This window comes from Rattus norvegicus, chromosome 5, assembly GCF_036323735.1.
Source record: "Rattus norvegicus strain BN/NHsdMcwi chromosome 5, GRCr8, whole genome shotgun sequence".
NCBI classification, from domain to species: domain Eukaryota; kingdom Metazoa; phylum Chordata; class Mammalia; order Rodentia; family Muridae; genus Rattus; species Rattus norvegicus.
In genome coordinates, this window is record NC_086023.1 from 105837501 (window position 1) to 105856224 (window position 18724).

At 42.3% G+C, this 18724-nt stretch overlaps 1 protein-coding gene across 7 annotated transcripts in view; it reads left to right on the top strand.

Annotated features, from left to right (window-relative positions):
* Positions 1-18724, top strand: part of Adamtsl1 (ADAMTS-like 1) — a 955322-nt gene that overhangs the window by 827030 nt on the left and 109568 nt on the right. For all 7 annotated transcript variants that reach the window (XM_039111084.2, XM_039111080.2, XM_039111079.2 and 4 more), the window contains one exon: positions 9497-9707. In XM_039111084.2, the coding sequence (XP_038967012.1) occupies positions 9497-9707 (211 nt within the window). The remainder of the gene's footprint in view (positions 1-9496; positions 9708-18724) is intronic.

An 18724-nucleotide genomic window follows, 5' to 3' on the forward strand; every position in this document is an offset into this window, starting at 1 on the left:
CAGCTCCAGGCTGTGAAGCCTCCCACCCTCTACCAAAGCTAATCTCTGGCCGTGCTGCCCCATTGACAGCTCAGCTCTGACTCCAGGAGGGCTTTGTAATTAGCATATTAATTGTGTCAAATAATGATTCTCATTATGCTATTTTTATACGTACATAATGCACTTCGATCACAGTTACCACCACCTGCACCATCTCTGGATCACTCCTCCCTTCTTGTCTCCTTTCTCCTCCCAGTAGCTCCGGTTCTGCATTCCTGTTCTGTTTTTCAGATGTTTTCATTAGCATATGTTCATGCTACATTTGCTTATATGTTTCATCATGACATTTTCAAACATGTGTGTCGTGTACTTTGATCATACTCCCACATTCATTCTCCTCTCTTATCCCTTTGTCTGCTGGTCGCCTTCCTCTATAAAAATAATCACAATTCTACTCATGTCTTTCTCCTTTTTAAGTTGCCATCATTCATAGAAGGGAAAACAGCTCGCTTTCTGAGCCTGGCTTATTTTGATAGCATGATGGTCTGTAGTAGCTCCATCCATTTTTCTGAAAATGACATCATGTTTTCTTCTTTAGAGCTGAATAACTCTCTGTTTTCCTTACCCATCCATCTGGGGATGGCTTCTAGACTGATTTCACAGCTCAGCTATTGTTATAAAAGTGAGTGTGCAAGTGTCTAGTATACGCTGATTCTGATCCCTTCAGATCTACATACCCAAGAATGATGTAGCTGGATCATTTTTATTTGTTTGTTTTGAAGAGACTCCATGGCTACAGTAATTTACATTGCCATCAACAGTGTACTGACTACCACAACCACCTTAGCTCCTACCTCCTCACCAGGGTTTATTTTTGTTTTCTTGAGGATAGCCATTCTGACTTGGGTGAGATGGAATCTTAGTATAGTTTGTTTTGTTTTGTTTTGTTTTGTTTTGTTTTGCCGCATCCAGTCATGGATATTATAGGGACCTGGAAAGACTGAAGAGTTTTTATTTTTCCCACCACTGTTTACATAGAGTTTATCTAGTTACTAGAGACCTCATTGCCAACAGCGCTCAAGCAAACAGACTTTTGTCCCTTTGTCTCAGTTCTTTCTTTTTTCTTTCCCTGTCCTTGCTTTACACCTGACTACATCTAGGTCAGAATTTGCCCAAAGAGGGAATTTCAGACCATCTGAACCAACCATTTTGATTTTCATTTCCTATATGACTAATGTTGAATATTTTTGTATATTTTATTTTTTGGCTATTTTCACTTTTTGTCAATTGATTGACCCATTTAATGCACTAATTAATAGTTCTTTGGGGGTTTAATATCTTTTAGTTCTTTGTTTTTGATTATTAACCTTTTGACAGATGGTAAATGTTTTCCTCCCTTTCTGTAAGGTGTCTCTTCCCAAAGGAAATTTTGAATTAGAGGACATACTTGACCAGAAATGAAAACTGAAACTAACAATGTAAAAGCTGGGGGCAATAGATAGATTAGGTACTGGGGGATGTGAAGATAAATTTGAAATGATTAATAATCATCCAAGAAACTAAAGAGTAGGGTCCCAGAGATTGCCTGGCTGTCCATCTTAATCTTTCTAGATTAAGACACCACACTCTATAGTGCCCATTTACTCTCTGCCTCCTGATCACAGATGTATTCTAAGGAAAACAAAGATGTTTTAAGGAGCTTTGTTTTTTAAAATCTCATTTTATAAATAGTGGGCAGAGATGTAATGCTGGGAAGTTTCCACATAATTTTGAAGAATACTTCTAACAAACACCAAGAGTTTACTGTAATTTTTTTATTCAAGCAAGAAGCACACCTTAAACTATTGGATAAATCTTCAAGCCTACTATTTCTATAAAGATTAAGATAGGAGAGGCTTCTTATAATGTAATAGGTCAAAGTAGGAGCTCTGTATGCGTTTATTCCCTGAGTTGCTGGGAGGTAAAGGTCAGTACATTCTCAGAAAGAGTAGGGGAAGAGATTTGGCAACTCCCACAATGAGCCCTATGCAAAGGAATGCAAAAAGTCTTTTTGTTTAATAGCTAATACAAACAAAGCTGCTAATGACAGTCAGCCACCACGGGCTTCAATGGCCCACTTAGCTCCAAAGGGCACATTTCAAAAACCAAGTAAGTCTCTCCAGGAGACTACACTCTACCTTTGCCCACTCGGCTGCCAATGGCCACTTCACTGGAATGCCAACTGCAAGTGTGTGCAAGACCTGGGTGGTGTCAGTTATTTATTTCTATTGCTAAGAAATAGAGCTGTCACGCTGCCATTTGTCATTTTCTTACACTCTTGAGCACAAGGGATCCTGGCCCTGGACACTCAAAGCCTCTTTGTTCTACTGTGTTCTTTATCTGCCTTCAGAGACAATCTGGGTTAATAACAAGGTATGCAGGAGCCAGGCAGCCTGAATTTGAATCCTGACTCTCTTGTTTAGTAGCTGGGTAACTTTGGACAGATTGCTTAGTGCCTCAGAGTCTTACTTAGCTCACTTTGTAAAACAGGGAAACTTCAAGCAACTCCTCCATAGAGTTCTATAGATAAGCATGCGTCAGCATGGGTGCTGCTGGGATCTCAGTGAAAGAAGCTGGGATAAAGCATTTAGAATGGCAAATCCACTGTGCTACCCTCTGAGAGAGAGCAGCCCCATTTTTTTCGTGGCCTGAGTCCAAGTCGTGGTGCCTTGGATGTGAAATAGGTGACATTGACATATGTATGTGGAACCCTTCACTCAACTTCTCCAGGCCTGGACTCCTGCTCTAATATAGACAATAACCATGCCTGTCTCATAGGGCTGTAAAGGTGATCAATGAAGTGATGCACTTAAAACATTTGCACAGGCCGAGGCTTATGATAGGGGGGTTCATTCGTTAGTGGCCGTTGTTATTGCTGGTCACGTGAGGTACCAGCAAGACTGCTGTCATGCTATGGCTTATGGTTTATGGCTAAAAGTGTTTTCCCATCCCAAGACCTGAAGCTGAACAGATGTCAGCAGTGAGACAGGACTAGTCAGGAGGCTAGACTTTGCTCCAGTGCTACCCAAGGAGGTCTGGGAGCCAAGTCTACTGTGCAGTGTAAAGTTCCAGGGGCAAGTCACCTCAGGCACACATGTTGCTGGCAGGGGGAAGGAAGACAACTCCAGCTACTCAGGCGAAGGGCAGCCCTCCGCCTGTCTTTGGTCAGGAGTCAAGTATTCTGGAGCGGGCAGGTGCAGAGGACCCACTGCAGTATTTCCATCCACACGGTCTTTCCTGCAAGCAGAATCTGACAAGGAGGATAGTGAGGAACAGGACAGAAGTGTAGCAAAAGAACCCTGGGGAAGATGGAGTCTTTCTGACATGTTGGCCAAGGGCCCAACCATGAGCTAAACACCTAAAGCCTAGAAGCTGAAAGAAAGCAGAGCAACCAGCCTTACCGCCCTCTTATACAAGGCCAAGGTCCTCTAGGCAGAATCTCTGGTGCAGAGGCATTTCAGAATTCGGATTTTTTTGTGGTAGAATCGTTGCTTAGCACTTCTGATATTTTGCAGGAGGAAGAGAGTCTTACCACACATCCCACTCCAGTAGGCCAAAACACTACAATAAAATATATAAATGTTTACATGAAGTGGGATTCAGTCTATCAGAGAGATAGTAATGTAGACCCCGTTTTGACACCAAGAGTCACCCCACTGAAGAAGTATGTGCGGCATCAGTTTCGCAGTAGAAGTGGGCTGTTAAAAGAGCGCCACTGCAAGTGAATGGTCTGGAGGTGCACACAGCCCACTGGCCACCTCCACGGGAGTCACCATACTTCCTGGGCATCTGCTTTGTTCTAGCACCATGCTAGGTGCTGAGGTTACAGGAGTTTGGTTTCCTAGAGCTATGGCGACAAAATACGATAAAATAAGAGGCTTAAAGCGGCAGAATTGCATTCCCTCAGTTTGGAAGCTAAACTCAAGTGTAAATGAAGGCGCCAGTCTTCCTGGCGTGTCTAACTCCTAGAGTTTGCTGGCTGTTTCTGGCACTTTTTTTTGCAGCTTTACCATTCCCTTCTCTACCTCCCCCATCACACGGACTCCTCTCCATGTGTCCCTCTTCAACGGCATTTTCTCTCCCTCAGTGATGCTGATATAGGCCAGATTAGACCAGATTAAAAGGCAGGTTTATTGGGAGGCAGCTTTAACTGATCACGTAGGTGGGGGTCAGTAAAGCAAGGGGGTTTTATAGAGCTTAGGCAAGGAGTGATAACATGTCAGCTAGGAGCTGAGATCGAGCCCATACATGGTCAAAACCTGAGCTCCTGTGCTGACACTTGGATGGGTTGCCGGAAGCTCGTAGACAGAGGACTAATGACATTATTCCAGAGTTTTCTCCAAGTGAGTAGGTGAATTTCTCATTGTGAATGGGGTTGGGGGAACCAGTGCGGATGGGGTTTTCCAACTTGTACAGGGGCTGAGCAGGTGATCCAGCCTAGCACCTCTCTAAGAGTCCAGTGAGGGATATGTACCCTGCTCTAGTGCAGTGGGTTTGTTGTGAGACCTATATCTACTCAGCCCCAAACGGGGAACTGACAACAGAAGCACAGATACCATTAAAGTCCAGGTTAGGGAGTCAATGAGTTTTATTTGGATTATTTATAAAAATATGAGTGACAGGTTATTTACAGGAACAGAAATGACTCAGATTGCTGCATCACCAAAGCCCACCCCAGCATGGGTGATATCATGCAAAAGCTAGAAACCTGGAGCCCACTACACAGCCTGCAGACAGCTCAACAAGTTGGAGAGTGGCCTTTTCATGTGGCTTTTTGGTCTGAGTTTCTTCCACGCAGCTCAGCAGCTCTTTCTTCCTGGCAGTTCAGCTGGTCTCTGCTTCTTCCTGCTATCTGGCTTTGTCTAAGAGTCTACCTTGTAACTTACCTTGCCTGAGAGCAACTCTTGGCAGGTCTTACTGCTTATATATGCTTTGGGAGGGAGGGGCTTAGTGAATCTAGTCAGCTTCAGGGACTTTCTGGAATTGTTTTGAGTTGTTTACTTCCTGTCCTAAGGATCTTCCCTGCAGGAGTTTGAACTGAGCAGTTCACCTATCTGTAGAAATCCTGTTTTAAAATATCCTGTTTCCCATTTCCTCCCCATCCCCTACCCTCATGACTTTTATAGTCCATGTCTTAAAGAAAATTCCCTCCAAGAAAGGTTGTAACCTGGAAGGAAACTGCTGTACCCATGATTTAACTGTGAAGTGCTCCCTACAAGCTGGGGAGTATTATTTTGGAAGGTTGTAGAATTTTTTTTAGACATAAGGCCACTAGCGGTGTGCCTTGAAGATTATAGTTCAGCTTCACTTCTGGTCTCGGCTCTCTGCCTCTGATCTGCAGTTAAGAGGAAAGACAACCCTAGCTGCAAGCTTGTAGTGTTATGATTTCAGCACGTCCTCCCCACCAAAAGCCAAAAATGAACTCTGTCCCATGAAACAGTGAGCCAAAATAAACCTCCCCTCTTAATCTGTGCCTCTCAGGTATTTAGTGATGTGGATAAGAGGAGTAATTAAAGATCTAGTATGAGCCATCCAAAGTAATTACATCTGCCAGGAGATTTTTCCATGTAACATCATACTCTGTGATATTTTGGGTTTTAGCACCAATATATCTTTTGGAGGGATGCAACCACTCATAGAACAACCAGCAGACAAGTTAGACACAGACACACACTCTATTCAAGACGACAGTTGAGGTGGTGATAGTATTGTAAGTATGTTGAATTTCCAAAGAAGAAAGTATTTTTTATTGGATATATTTCTTTATTTCCATTTCAAATGTTATTCCCTTTCCCGGTTTCCTGTCCATAAGCCCCCTATCTCCTCCCTCTCCCCCATAAGGGTGTTCCCCCCATCTACCCCCACTTACCACCCTCCCGACATTCCCCTGTGCTGGGGGTTCAACCTTGGCAGGACCAAGGGCTTCCCCTTCCACTGGTGCCCCAACAAGGCTACATATGCAGTTGGAGCCCTGGGTCAGTCCATGTATAGTCTTTGGGTAGTGGTTTAGTCCCTGGAAGCTCTGGTTGGTTGGCATTGCTGTTCTTATGGGGTTGCAAGCCCCTTCAGCTCTTTCAATCCTTCCTCTAATTCCCCCAAAGGGGGGTCCAGCAAAGAACAAAGTATTAAGAGACCATATGGATGGAGAATTTTACCAAGTGGAAAAAGCGACGTTGTAAATGGAGATGAACAGATGAGCAAATTCACCCAAGGAGAGAGTAGAAGCTTATGTCCAGAACACAGTTCTGACCTCCTCAGTATTAGGCTTATGCCAGGCTGGACCCAGCACCTCAAGGGAGGTCTAGAAGTGTCCCTACACTGTCAGCCCTAGCTAATCTTGTACCCAGCTGGCTTTCACCGGAAGAGCTCCTCTCTTGGAAAAGGTCAAAGGCATAAGGTTCAGGGGCTATCAGCAGCCAGCCAGATCTGCAGGCACTGTTGCTGCCTCCGTAGAGGAGATGCAGAGTAGAGTGTCTGCTTCCTCCCTTTTTTGGCCAAAGTTGATTAAAATATTTCTGACCCAGAATGAGCCAAGTGCTTACTACACAGATAGCTTCTGCTGACCTTCTTCCTGGAGAATGTATAATATACTTTATTATTAGGGTAGGCAGAGTTTCCCTGACAGTATTCAACTGGCCTCATAGCTGCCAAAATGCCTCTGCTTCAAGGTCCCAGTTGCTGAGTTCTGCCAGGAGTGAAGCAAAAGCAGAGGAGGGGGGTTCAAAGCCAGACCCGGCAACTTAAACCTTGGGACAGCACTGATTACAGGGGCAACTGCTTTATGAGACAGTAGAGTGTGGGTCCTGCTTTCTGCCCATACTGAAGCACTTCGCTTGAAGAAGGGAGAAACAGCCTTTCTGAACATACGCAGGAAGCACACACACAAATCTCAAGCATGCAGCTTAACCCAGTGGCCCTGTTCAGAAGGTAGAGCCAGGCCCAGCACTGGATACATTGGATAGATATACCATCCAGAAGACCCTCACACTCTTCTGCTTTCTACCCACCACCGATAACTACCTTCCTGACCCGTAAACAAAACAGTATGAAACTTTGTGCTCGTGGCCTCTGTCACTCACTTTCATGTTTGTGACACAGTCTGGGCCACTATGCATGGCACTTCTATGAATGTTCTTTTTTGTGTCCTCTGAATGAATAGGTTACATTGGGGAGGAGGGGGATGCACTTGTATATAATGATCTCCTGCTGCCTAACAAATGCACCCCCAACCGAGAAGCTTCCAAGACTAAATATTTGGTCTCTGGATACCTACTTGAGTAAGGACTTTGGAAGCATCCTGGAAAGGTGGCTATAGCTCAGATCCTGCCTGAGGCTGAGGTCTTCTGAAGCTGGCCTAGGTCTGGGTTGTGTACTTATAAGGTGCTTGTCACAGAACAGCCTCAAGTGGGTGTACTGGTTACATCAGAATGCTACAGTTCTGCAGCTGCAGGATCTTTCCTCAAGACCGATCTCATGACGTGGTGGCTTTCTTCCTCAGCACAAGTAAACCATCAGCCAGAAGAGAAGTGAAAACTGTATCCCTGATGATCCAACCGCGAAAGTCATATGCTATCACTTCTATCCTGTTATACTCATGGGAAGAGAGCCACTAACCCCAACCCTCACTTGAGAGTCCAATTTGGAAGGAAAGGGTTGTAAAGGATGTGTGTACATACACACTTACCTCAAGCCCACACATTTTAAAGATTGGACTTGATTATGCTGGAGATTCATAAATACACAGAATATAGACATTCACACAAAAATCCATTAAGAAAGGGTTCAGCCAGCCTCTTCTATTCATTTAAAATTTGGTGAATGGCTATAGGCAATTTTTGAGATATTTCCTGGAGACGACATTACATACAATAGGAACTACAAAGGCTTAGGTGTCGCCAAGTAGGTCTGAATCCTGGATTCACTACTTGATCTTAAGTACTTGGGTACTTCAGCCACTGCAGTTCTCAAATTTCTTCAGCTATAAAATGAGGGAAGTCAATGAAACCTATTTTTCCATAGGTAACTAAATAAAATAGGTTGGCCTGCCCTCTATAATGGCGGACTCCCTCCTTCTGTCAGTTCATCAGAAATGTATTAGCCATCTCCATGAACCGCATAGATAGAGCTCCACTGGATTCCATGACTGGAACACACTCCAACACAAGCTCTACCTGAGGTGACAGACCCTGTAACGTGAAAGGTGGAGAAGCTGTAGTCCAGATTAGAGGAATGATGAGCCATGCCTGGAGTACACATGGAGGCATATGCAATAGAAATCAGGGGCATTTTAAAACAGGAAGAAAGGGCAAAACATTTTCCTGGACCTGGGTTCAGTTTGCATAAAGATGGCAATAGAGGGCCAGGAAAGGTAAACAGAAATAACAAAGGAGTTGACTGTATTTACTGATCGCTGTAGACAGGAGGTGGGGAAATAGATGGTGGGAGGTTAGAGGAGAAAGAAGAAAGAATGGGAGTTTCTGCTCAGTGTCACAGTCTGATGAAAATCATTAAAGCTAAAGAGTTTTGAAATAATCTTCTAGGCTCACTAGAAAATCCTAGGCAGCTACTGAAGATGCCCCACTGTGCTTTCCGGGGCTGGCAACCATTTATACAACCTTTGTGTCTCAAACTGTGAACAGTAGACCTAAAACTGACCATTAGAGGACTCTTCTGAGTCCAGGCAAGTGAACTTTGTCCTTGCTGTTCGAATCTTGGAGGTCAGACCGACGAGGAAACGCAGTGAGGTTGGCTGTTTTTATAGGCCCTTAGCTCACCATAAATGTGTGTCTCAAGGCATGGCCATGTGGAAATGGTCATTCGTGGACTCAGCTCGTCTGTGTATTTGACTTCTACATCCAGATAATGAGCCACTCACTCCTCTTACTTCCCTTCAAGAAGACTGATGTGTTTTGCAGCCTCTACTTCTGTTACACTATCCAGCCCCAGGCAGTGATGATATTTATACAGAAGACAGAGACATTTTTGTGCTATGATGGAAGCTTAAAGGAAGTTGGAGTCAATGACCTTGCACTTTGAAGCCAAAGAATAAGAAGCACAAATGTCGCCATCTCACATATAATGGGGGCTACAGAAATAAGCTGAGAAGCCGCTTCTAGCCTCTCTAGCCACTGTTGAAAACATGATCCCCAAATCTTTCTTACACATCTTACTCTTCATCTAGCATCCCCACCACCTGTTTTGATGAGGTTGGTATGTTCTATTGAAATGGACACAGTTATGAAAACCACTTTACTAGTGATTTTGTGAATAAGCACTGGCTATTCTACCAATTTCTTTGCTTTATTCTGAATGAACTCTAAGCATGAAGGGGGGATGGTTGGGTTTGAAGCTCAAAACCATCAATCCCTAACCAGTCATCTTGGAGAACCCCCCTGACTCCCAGTGAAGGGTTTTGATTGCCTGGGAAGTGTTTGTGCAGAAACTCGATTAGGCTCTTTCTTGTTTTATTTCTTCTCAGGTGGGAAGTTGGCAAGTGGAGTCCATGTAGCCTCACCTGTGGGGTTGGCCTGCAGACCAGAGATGTCATCTGTTCCCACCTACTCTCCAGAGAGATGAACGAGGTGGTTGTCCTGGCTGATGAGCTGTGCCATCACCCCAAACCCAGCACAGTACAAGCCTGCAACCGCTTCAATTGCCCCCCAGCCTGGTACCCTGCACAATGGCAGCTGGTGAGTCCTGAAGTTACTTCCAACTGCAGTTGTTGTTGATAGCAGTGATTCAAGACAAAAGGACATTTTGTCAGAGTAGCTTAAAGAAACACTACTATCCTTCGCTTCTTAGCTCTTCTCCAGCCTTGCTCAGACATAGACCTGTTCACTGTAAACACCGTGTACTTTCAGCCATGGCATAGCCCAGTGTTCTTCAAAAGCATACACTGACACTGTCCATTTGTTGACCTGAGCATATTCATTGCAAATTGTCACCAAGCAAGAGAATATTTTCAGTTAAAGGCACTATGGTAGCTTTTCCATGATGATAAAATTGTTCTGAGTTTCTGCCCTTCCTAGTTTCTGCTATAGGCAATGCTAATAGTTGATTTTGAGCTTTTTACTGTATTTTGAGAATTTCACACATGTATACAATTAAATATGATCATTTGTGCCCTCCATTTTTTTCCACCCAAATTTCCTCATGACCCTTCAATATGTCCCCTTCTCGATGTCATTTCCCTATATACATTGTAGGGATAGCTTTACTTAGTTAATCCAAGTTAAAAATCCTGAGCCAATTTTAGATTTAAAATTTTTCTCCTGATCTTATGAATTCTAAAAATATGAATACCATAATTTTAAAGCAAGAGATGACAAACTGCAGCCCACCAACTAAATCCAACCTCCTTTCTGTTTTGTTTTTTTTTTTTAATAAAATTTGATTGGAACACAGACCCATTTTTCCTTCTTACATATTGTTTGTCACTGACTTTGTTCTACAGGAACAGAATGTGTGGCTATGACAAAGACCATATAGTTCACAAAACCTAAAGTATTTACTATCAGCCCTTTTGCAAAGTTTCTGGATCCTGCACATACACATATGCCACACACACATACACACACATACACACACAGAGAGAGAGAGAGAGAGAGAGAGAGAGAGAGAGAGACCAAACCAGTAATAAAAATACAACCACTCTTTCATAATATATTATTAAAGTTATTATGCCTCAAAATAAATGGCCTTTTGGCATTCTTTTTTTTTATTAACTTGAGTATTTCTTATATACATTTCAAGTGTTATTCCCTGTCCCGGTTTCCGGGCAAACATCCCCCTCCCCTTTCTTATCGGTGTCCCCCTCCCCATCCTCTCCCCATTGCCGCCCTCCCCCCAACAATCTAGTTCACTGGGGGTTCAGTCTTAGCAGGACCCAGGGCTTCCCCTTCCACTGGTGCTCTTACTAGGATATTCATTGCTACCTATGAGGTCAGAGTCCAGGGTCACTCCATGTATAGTTTTTAGGTAGTGGCTTAGTTTTGGCATTCTTCTAAAGAACACAAAAGGTTTTAAATTGGTTGATTGGAGGAAGTCTTATTTTGCCATTTGTTCTTTATTAGGATATCAGACACAGCTTTAAAGTGACAACAGCTATCACAAAAGTAACCCTGAAATTTAGAAGAGATGTGCACCCCTGTTTGAGCCCATTGTAAACTCAAGAAGTGTCCCAGTTGGGGTGATAAAGTCTGTAGTCATCTGGCTGAGGAGAGAGGATAGCTGCCTGTATACCTTTCATTAGAGCTAAGAGATGGCCTACTGGTTCCAAGTAGCCAAAAAGCTTCATGTTTCTTCCTTCTCCCTGGCTATCACAGAATGGTAATTTAGTAAGCATCAAACAGTACAGAGTGAGCAAAATGATACAGTATGGTCAACACTTGGTTGGTCTGCAGTTTTCGTGCCCACAGATTTAACCAGCTTAGATTACATGTCCTTTCATTGGGCATGTGGTGTTTACACCTATACTGAACACACATAGACATTTTAAGTTTTTCCTAATGACTATGTGATATATGTGTTTCACTTGGTATTATAATGTAGAGACAATCCAAGCTATACACAAGGGGTGTGTATGTTATTGAAATATTAAGTCATTTTATATTCAGACCAGAGAATCCATAGTCTGAATATGATCCATAGTCTGAATCCATAGTCTCTTGGGGCCTTAGCATATTATCTGAGGAATATCCTAGAACCAGTACCTTCCAGATACAAAGGAATCATTATTTAAAAAAAAAACTAAAAAGAGGCACTGTGCATGAATTTCCCTTAAAGTCTGTGTGTATTGTGGCTGACCCATCAATTCCATGCTACTCTGTAATGGTGTTTTGAAGTCAAGTGGATGCTATATATTTTGAACAGCTATGGGCCAGTGTTTTACTAAGAAATAGACATCATTCTACACTGATTTGAAATTCTCACAACAACCTAGTTTAAAATGGTATATAAGTTGAAAATTAAGGGGTGACTTTTACCCATGTTTTGTGACTTAAAGGTCCATGATTATCTGAGTAAAAACCATGTGAGCACCCTTGATTTGTGGAAATACAACTGTGGCCTAGATGTGACTTTGCTCAAGGTCATGAATCCTACACAAGAGCCTGGGGCTCCTGGTTTCTGGTATCCTTTCATTGAGCTGCTTTAAATTGAAAAAAACTATTAGCTTTAAGCTGACTCATGCCAGGAGAAAAAATAAGGAATCTGTCCATATCAGTCTCCACTGTTTGACTACTAAGTCTCTGGATTATGGCGAACTTGTATTTTGTCACTATGTGAAGAGTACTTTGTGAAAAGTGTTTATTCTGTGACAAAATGAATGATTGTACACAGAGTACTTCCCTACAGGCCATCACATTCTGGCTCTGTACCTCACTGATGTATTTGTGTGCGGTTATGGATTATAAAGTCAGCATTGTAGTGGCTTTCAGGAGAACACTGCCTTCCTCTCAATAGCACACATGCTACTGATTAATGATCTTGGCCCAGCGTGTTTTCTGGTCCTTAGTGTACACCACACATACATGGCTCTGTGGTCAACAGCTACCATTGCCAGCCTCATACCCTCAGCATCTATTTTGACATAGTTGATTCCATCTGCCTTGACCTAAGAATGCATGAGTTTATTTTGAAAGCCTTTTTTATTTCCTTCCATAAGCAAGGCCTTTAGGGATAAGGCAAGTTCAAGCCTCTTTCTCAAATCAGGGAGCTAATACCAAACACCTCTTTAAAGTCCATCCAGTTGGTGAGTGGTTTCAATGTATATCCTTGTATACAAAACATAATAATTATCAGAAAGTATTTTAAGACAATGAAAAATGGAGAATTTGAAAGCCACCAGGGAGGTCATCCTCTAGAGAGGGTCCACTAATAGGTTGATCGTCAGTTGCTTTTAAAATCTCATCAAGCTTAGCAGAGATATATTTCTCCTATTGCTTCCCAGAATCTTCTTTAGGTGAGCTCTTGGATACAATGAGCTCTTGCCACTTCTTAGAAGAAATAAAGCCGTTGTTTTTGTTGCAGTTGGAGTAAGGAAAAAGTAAGTCTAGGTATTCCTGAGCTAAAGGTCTATGGTCTCAGGACACCATAAATTAGCCTACCAGCCACTAACAACCCCTTGCCTGATTAGCCTTGATTCCTCAGCAGTCTTGGCAGGGACAAGAAACCCGCTGTGTAGTCAGGATCCATACAGGTCAGCTGTGATCTGCCAGGGGCTCCTTTCTGCACCCAGCCTGCAGCCTTGGCTTTTTTGTTTTTGTTTTTGTTTTTTTTAATGAAAGAAGAGATGGGGGTTTCAAATCCTTCCTTTAAAACTGAGAGGCAACCAAATGGCATTTGAGTAGCAAGACTCTCCCTTCTCTGCTTGGTCTCAGGGTCACCAGCAACCTTCTATGTATATTTCTTTTCCTAGAAAAGTGTAGCATAGGAATCGCCATCTGCTAGATGGAGCACAAAATCCTGTGTTCTTTGTAGAACATTTGTCTAAAATTGGCTTGTAGCCAATATTTACACATTGTGCAGGTCTGGAGGAGATCAGGCATGGATTCTAGGTATCTCTGTTAAAATTTTGTTTTATTCAAAAGCAGAAATCTAATTCTAGATTTGGTTGTCAGAGACCCATCTATTAGTGTGTGCTTCTTACATTTTAATCTTTAATCTAAAAAAAAACTTGTTTGATATTTATTTTTATCATGTTAGCATGAAAGCTTTGCTAATTTAGATTATATATATACATATATATATATATTTATTGAATTTCCTATACACTGGACCACTGTATCTTTTCTAACTTATTAAATTCTTTCTCATCTTCATCTTTAGTATTGCCTGTAAACATATTATAAACATCCCAAGAGATGAGCTCACAGTAGACAGTTATTGCACCATGACTAAGGGGCCTTGGCATGTATTACCACATTAGCCATAAAACATTTTGATCATGATCATCTTCTACTAGGGCGATGTTCAGGAATGCTCCATAGCCAGATAATAAGCCAATATGACAATCCTGTCAGACCCTCATGGACCTGCCCATGCCCCACCTCTACTCACAGCTGCTGTCTGGCTGCCATCCCTCACCTGCCCTGCTTCCTACTACCTGCATGTTCCCTCCCCTCTGCCTGTAAGAACCTAGCAGAAAACTGCCCACCTCTACCAGATACATCTCTCACACTGAAGCTATGGGTATTCACTGAACAGTCACATCCTTATCTGGTCAGGCACAGCCCATGACTCCTGGATTAGATGCCAAGATCAATGAAGGCCAAGATCAAGTCTCAGGAGGACCCATGGCTGAAGGGGAAGGGATACTGGATCAGAGAGGGTGGTGAGGAGAGGCACAGACCAAGGCTTACAGCTTCATTTACTGAATTCTTGTACTATTTCATGAGCTGCTTCTCTTTAACATTTTGTATTATTATCTGACAGTTTCAGATATTTATTTAATGGGCTTTTGTTTTTACCCCACTCTCTTCTCTGCCACTTACTTAAACCTCTCTTTCCAACAAGTACCATAGCATTCCCAGCGTCTCCTCGCCCCATGGTGCGATGTTATTAACCTTTCCAGATAAGGCACTGGGAGCACTGGAAGGTTGCCGTGCACACCAACTTTATACAAGATTACTCATTCTCCCACTGTACATGCTCTTTTTTAATCTTCTCAGCAACCTTAGGCTCTGGGGTTGAAATTGTCCCATCTTGAGCAGCCTGAGGAATGAATGGCCTCCAATATATTTCAGAGCCCATTCTTGAGTCTATTATTCAATGTACCTTTTCTTTTTTTTTTTTTTTATTAACTTGAGTATTTCTTATATACATTTCGAGTGTTATTCCCTTTCCCGGTTTCCGGGCAAACATCCCCCTCCCCCCTCCCCTTTCTTATCGGTGTTCCCCTCCCAACCCTCCCCCCATTGCCGCCCTCCCCCCATAGTCTAGTTCACTGGGGGTTCAGTCTTAGCAGGACCCAGGGCTTCCCCTTCCACTGGTGCTCTTACTAGGATATTCATTGCTACCTATGAGGTCAGAGTCCAGGGTCAGTCCATGCATAGTCTTTAGGTAGTGGCTTAGTCCCTGGAAGCTCTGGTTGCTTGGTATTGTTGTACTTTTGGGGTCTCGAGCCCCTTCAAGCTCTTCCAGTTCATTCTCTGATTCCTTCAATAGAGGACCTATTCTCAGTTCAGTGGTTTGCTGCTGGCATTCGCCTCTGTATTTGCTGTATTCTGGCTATGTCTCTCAGGAGCGATCTACATCCGGCTCCTGTCGGTCTGCACTTCTTTGCTTCATCCATCTTGTCTAATTGGGTGGCTGTATATGTATGGGCCACATGTGGGGCAGGCTCTGAATGGGTGTTCCTTAAGTCTCTGTTTTAGTCTTTGCCTCTCCCTTCCCTGCCAAGGGTATTCTTTTTCCTCATTTAAAGAAGGAGTGAAGCATTCACATTTTGATCATCCGTCTTGAGTTTCGTTTGTTCTAGGGATCTAGGGTAATTCAAGCATTTGGGCTAATAGCCACTTATCAATGAGTGCATACCATGTATGTCTTTCTGTGAGTGGGTTAGCTCACTCAGGATGATATTTTCCAGTTCCAACCATTTGCCTACGAATTTCATAAACTCGTTGTTTTTGAGAGCTGAGTAATATTCCATTGTGTAGATGTACCACATTTTCTGTATCCATTCCTCTGTTGAAGGGCATCTGGGTTCTTTCCATTTTCTGGCTATTATAAATAAGGCTGCGATGAACATAGTGGAACACGTGTCTCTTTTATATGTTGAGGCATCTTTTGGGTATATGCCCAAGAGAGGTATAGCTGGATCCTCAGGCAGTTCAATGTCCAATTTTCTGAGGAACCTCCAGACTGATTTCCAGAATGGTTTTACCAGTCTGCAATCCCACCAACAATGGAGGAGTGTTCCTCTTTCTCCACATCCTCGCCAGCATCTGCTGTCACCTGAGTTTTTGATCTTAGCCATTCTCACTGGTGTGAGGTGAAATCTCAGGGTTGTTTTGATTTGCATTTCCCTTATGAATAAAGATGTTGAACATTTCTTTAGGTGTTTCTCAGCCATTCGGCATTCCTCAGCTGTGAATTCTTTGTTTAGCTCTGAACCCCATTTTTTAATAGGGTTATTTGTTTCCCTGCGGTCTAACTTCTTGAGTTCTTTGTATATTTTGGATATAAGGCCTCTATCTGTTGTAGGATTGGTAAAGATCTTTTCCCAATCTGTTGGTTGCCGTTTTGTCCTAACCACAGTGTCCTTTGCCTTACAGAAGCTTTGCAGTTTTATGAGATCCCATTTGTTGATTCTTGATCTTAGAGCATAAGCCATTGGTGTTTTGTTCAGGAAATTTTTTCCAGTGCCCATGTGTTCCAGATGTTTCCCTAGTTTTTCTTCTATTAGTTTGAGTGTGTCTGGTTTGATGTGGAGGTCCTTGATCCACTTGGACTTAAGCTTTGTACAGGGTGATAAGCATGGATCGATCTGCATTCTTCTACATGTTGCTCTCCAGTTGAACCAGCACCATTTGCTGAAAATGCTATCTTTTTTCCATTGGATGGTTTTGGCTCCTTTGTCAAAAATCAAGTGACCATAGGTGTGTGGGTTCATTTCTGGGTCTTCAATTCTATTCCATTGGTCTATCTGTCTGTCTCTGTACCAATACCATGCAGTTTTTATCACTATTGCTCTGTAATACTGCTTGAGTTCAGGGATAGTGATTCCCCCTGAAGTCCTTTTATCGTTGAGGATAGTTTTAGCTATCCTGGGTTTTTTGTTATTCCAGATGAATTTGCAAATTGTTCTGTCTAACTCTTTGAAGAATTGGATTGGTATTTTGATGGGGATTGCATTGAATCTGTAGATTGCTTTTGGTAAAATGGCCATTTTTACTATATTAATCCTGCCAGTCCATGAGCATGGGAGATCTTTCCATCTTCTGAGGTCTTCTTCAATTTCTTTCCTCAGTGTCTTGAAGTTCTTATTGTACAGATCTTTTACTTGCTTGGTTAAAGTCACACCGAGGTACTTTATATTATTTGGGTCTATTATGAAGGGTGTCGTTTCCCTAATTTCTTTCTCGGCTTGTTTCTCTTTTGTATAGAGGAAGGCAACTGATTTATTTGAGTTAATTTTATACCCAGCCACTTTGCTGAAGTTGTTTATCAGCTTTAGTAGTTCTCTGGTGGAACTTTTGGGATCACTTAAATATACTATCATGTCATCTGCAAATAGTGATATTTTGACCTCTTCTTTTCCGATCTGTATCCCTTTGATCTCCTTTTGTTGTCTGATTGCTCTGGCTAGAACTTCAAGAACTATATTGAATAAGTAGGGAGAGAGTGGGCAGCCTTGTCCTGTCCCTGATTTTAGTGGGATTGCTTCAAGTTTCTCTCCATTTAGTTTAATGTAGCAACTGGTTTGCTGTATATGGCTTTTACTATGTTTAGGTATGGGCCTTGAATTCCTATTCTTTCCAGGACTTTTATCATGAAGGGGTGTTGAATTTTGTCAAATGCTTTCTCAGCATCTAATGAAATGATCATGTGGTTCTGTTCTTTCATTTCCAAGCTATCTTCACTATTTAATCTTCAGGGTTAAATTGTGAGGAAATCTAAAAACACATCTTTGAATCTTCAGTTTACATAAGACTTAGCACCTGTCGCCCTGTTTGGGGCTTTCTTTAATCTATGCATTGGTTTTCTGTGGCTGCTATCACAAACTATTTTGATGTCTCAAAGCAACACAAATGCACTGTTTATCCCAAGTTGAAGATGGGTTTTACTGTCCTAAAATCAAGGAATCATCGGGCATACTTTCTTTCTTTGGTGGCAGGGAAGGGAGGGCCCTAAGACGGTGTGTATGACTTTTTCTTTTCTATCTTCTAGTTTCTCCTCTTTCCTTCTTCCTCCTTCAGAGTGAATCCCTCCAGACATTGATTCATTTCTTATGTCTGACCAGACTCTGACCCTCCTGCACCACTATTACGAGGACCACAGTGACTTTGTCAACATACCTGATTATATCCAACTGTTACTGAATTAGCAAAGTCCCTTTGACTGTTCTAAGAAATGTGTTTACCAGTTCTAGAGACCAAGACATAGAAACCTTCCTGGTCATTGTTCAGCCAACTACAAACTGCTCAAAAGTCAGCAGGCTGAGTACTTAACCTCCAGTAGCACCAGTCCTTCTGATTGATAACTTACCCTCTACCACCCACCCCCCACATAACATCTGTGGCATCATATATATATATATATATATATATATATATATATATATACACAAATATATATATGTGTGTGTATATATATGTATATATGTGATGCATCTGCATGCTTTCATTTGATTTGATTCTAAACATCACCCTTTAAAGAGAACAAGGAGGACAGGAGAGAGATGCCGAAGGGTTAAACGGAAATGAATCAGCCTGCTCTGGAGCGTAATTTAGATTTCCCTGAGCTGCAAATGTTTTATGTTCAGGATTGTGTCCACCCAAGTGCACGTACATATTGCATACATCTGCACGGAGAAGACAGGAGCAGTCACCACTCCGCCCCTGGCTTAGAGCTGTGATTAGCTCTCTGTTTCCCCATAAACCTTTTTTTATCAGAGTCACAATTCAAAAATGCACATATTTAGCTGTATAAAAAACCCATATATGAGAGAGGAATCTCTCCTGATGATATTAATGAAAAAGAAAAT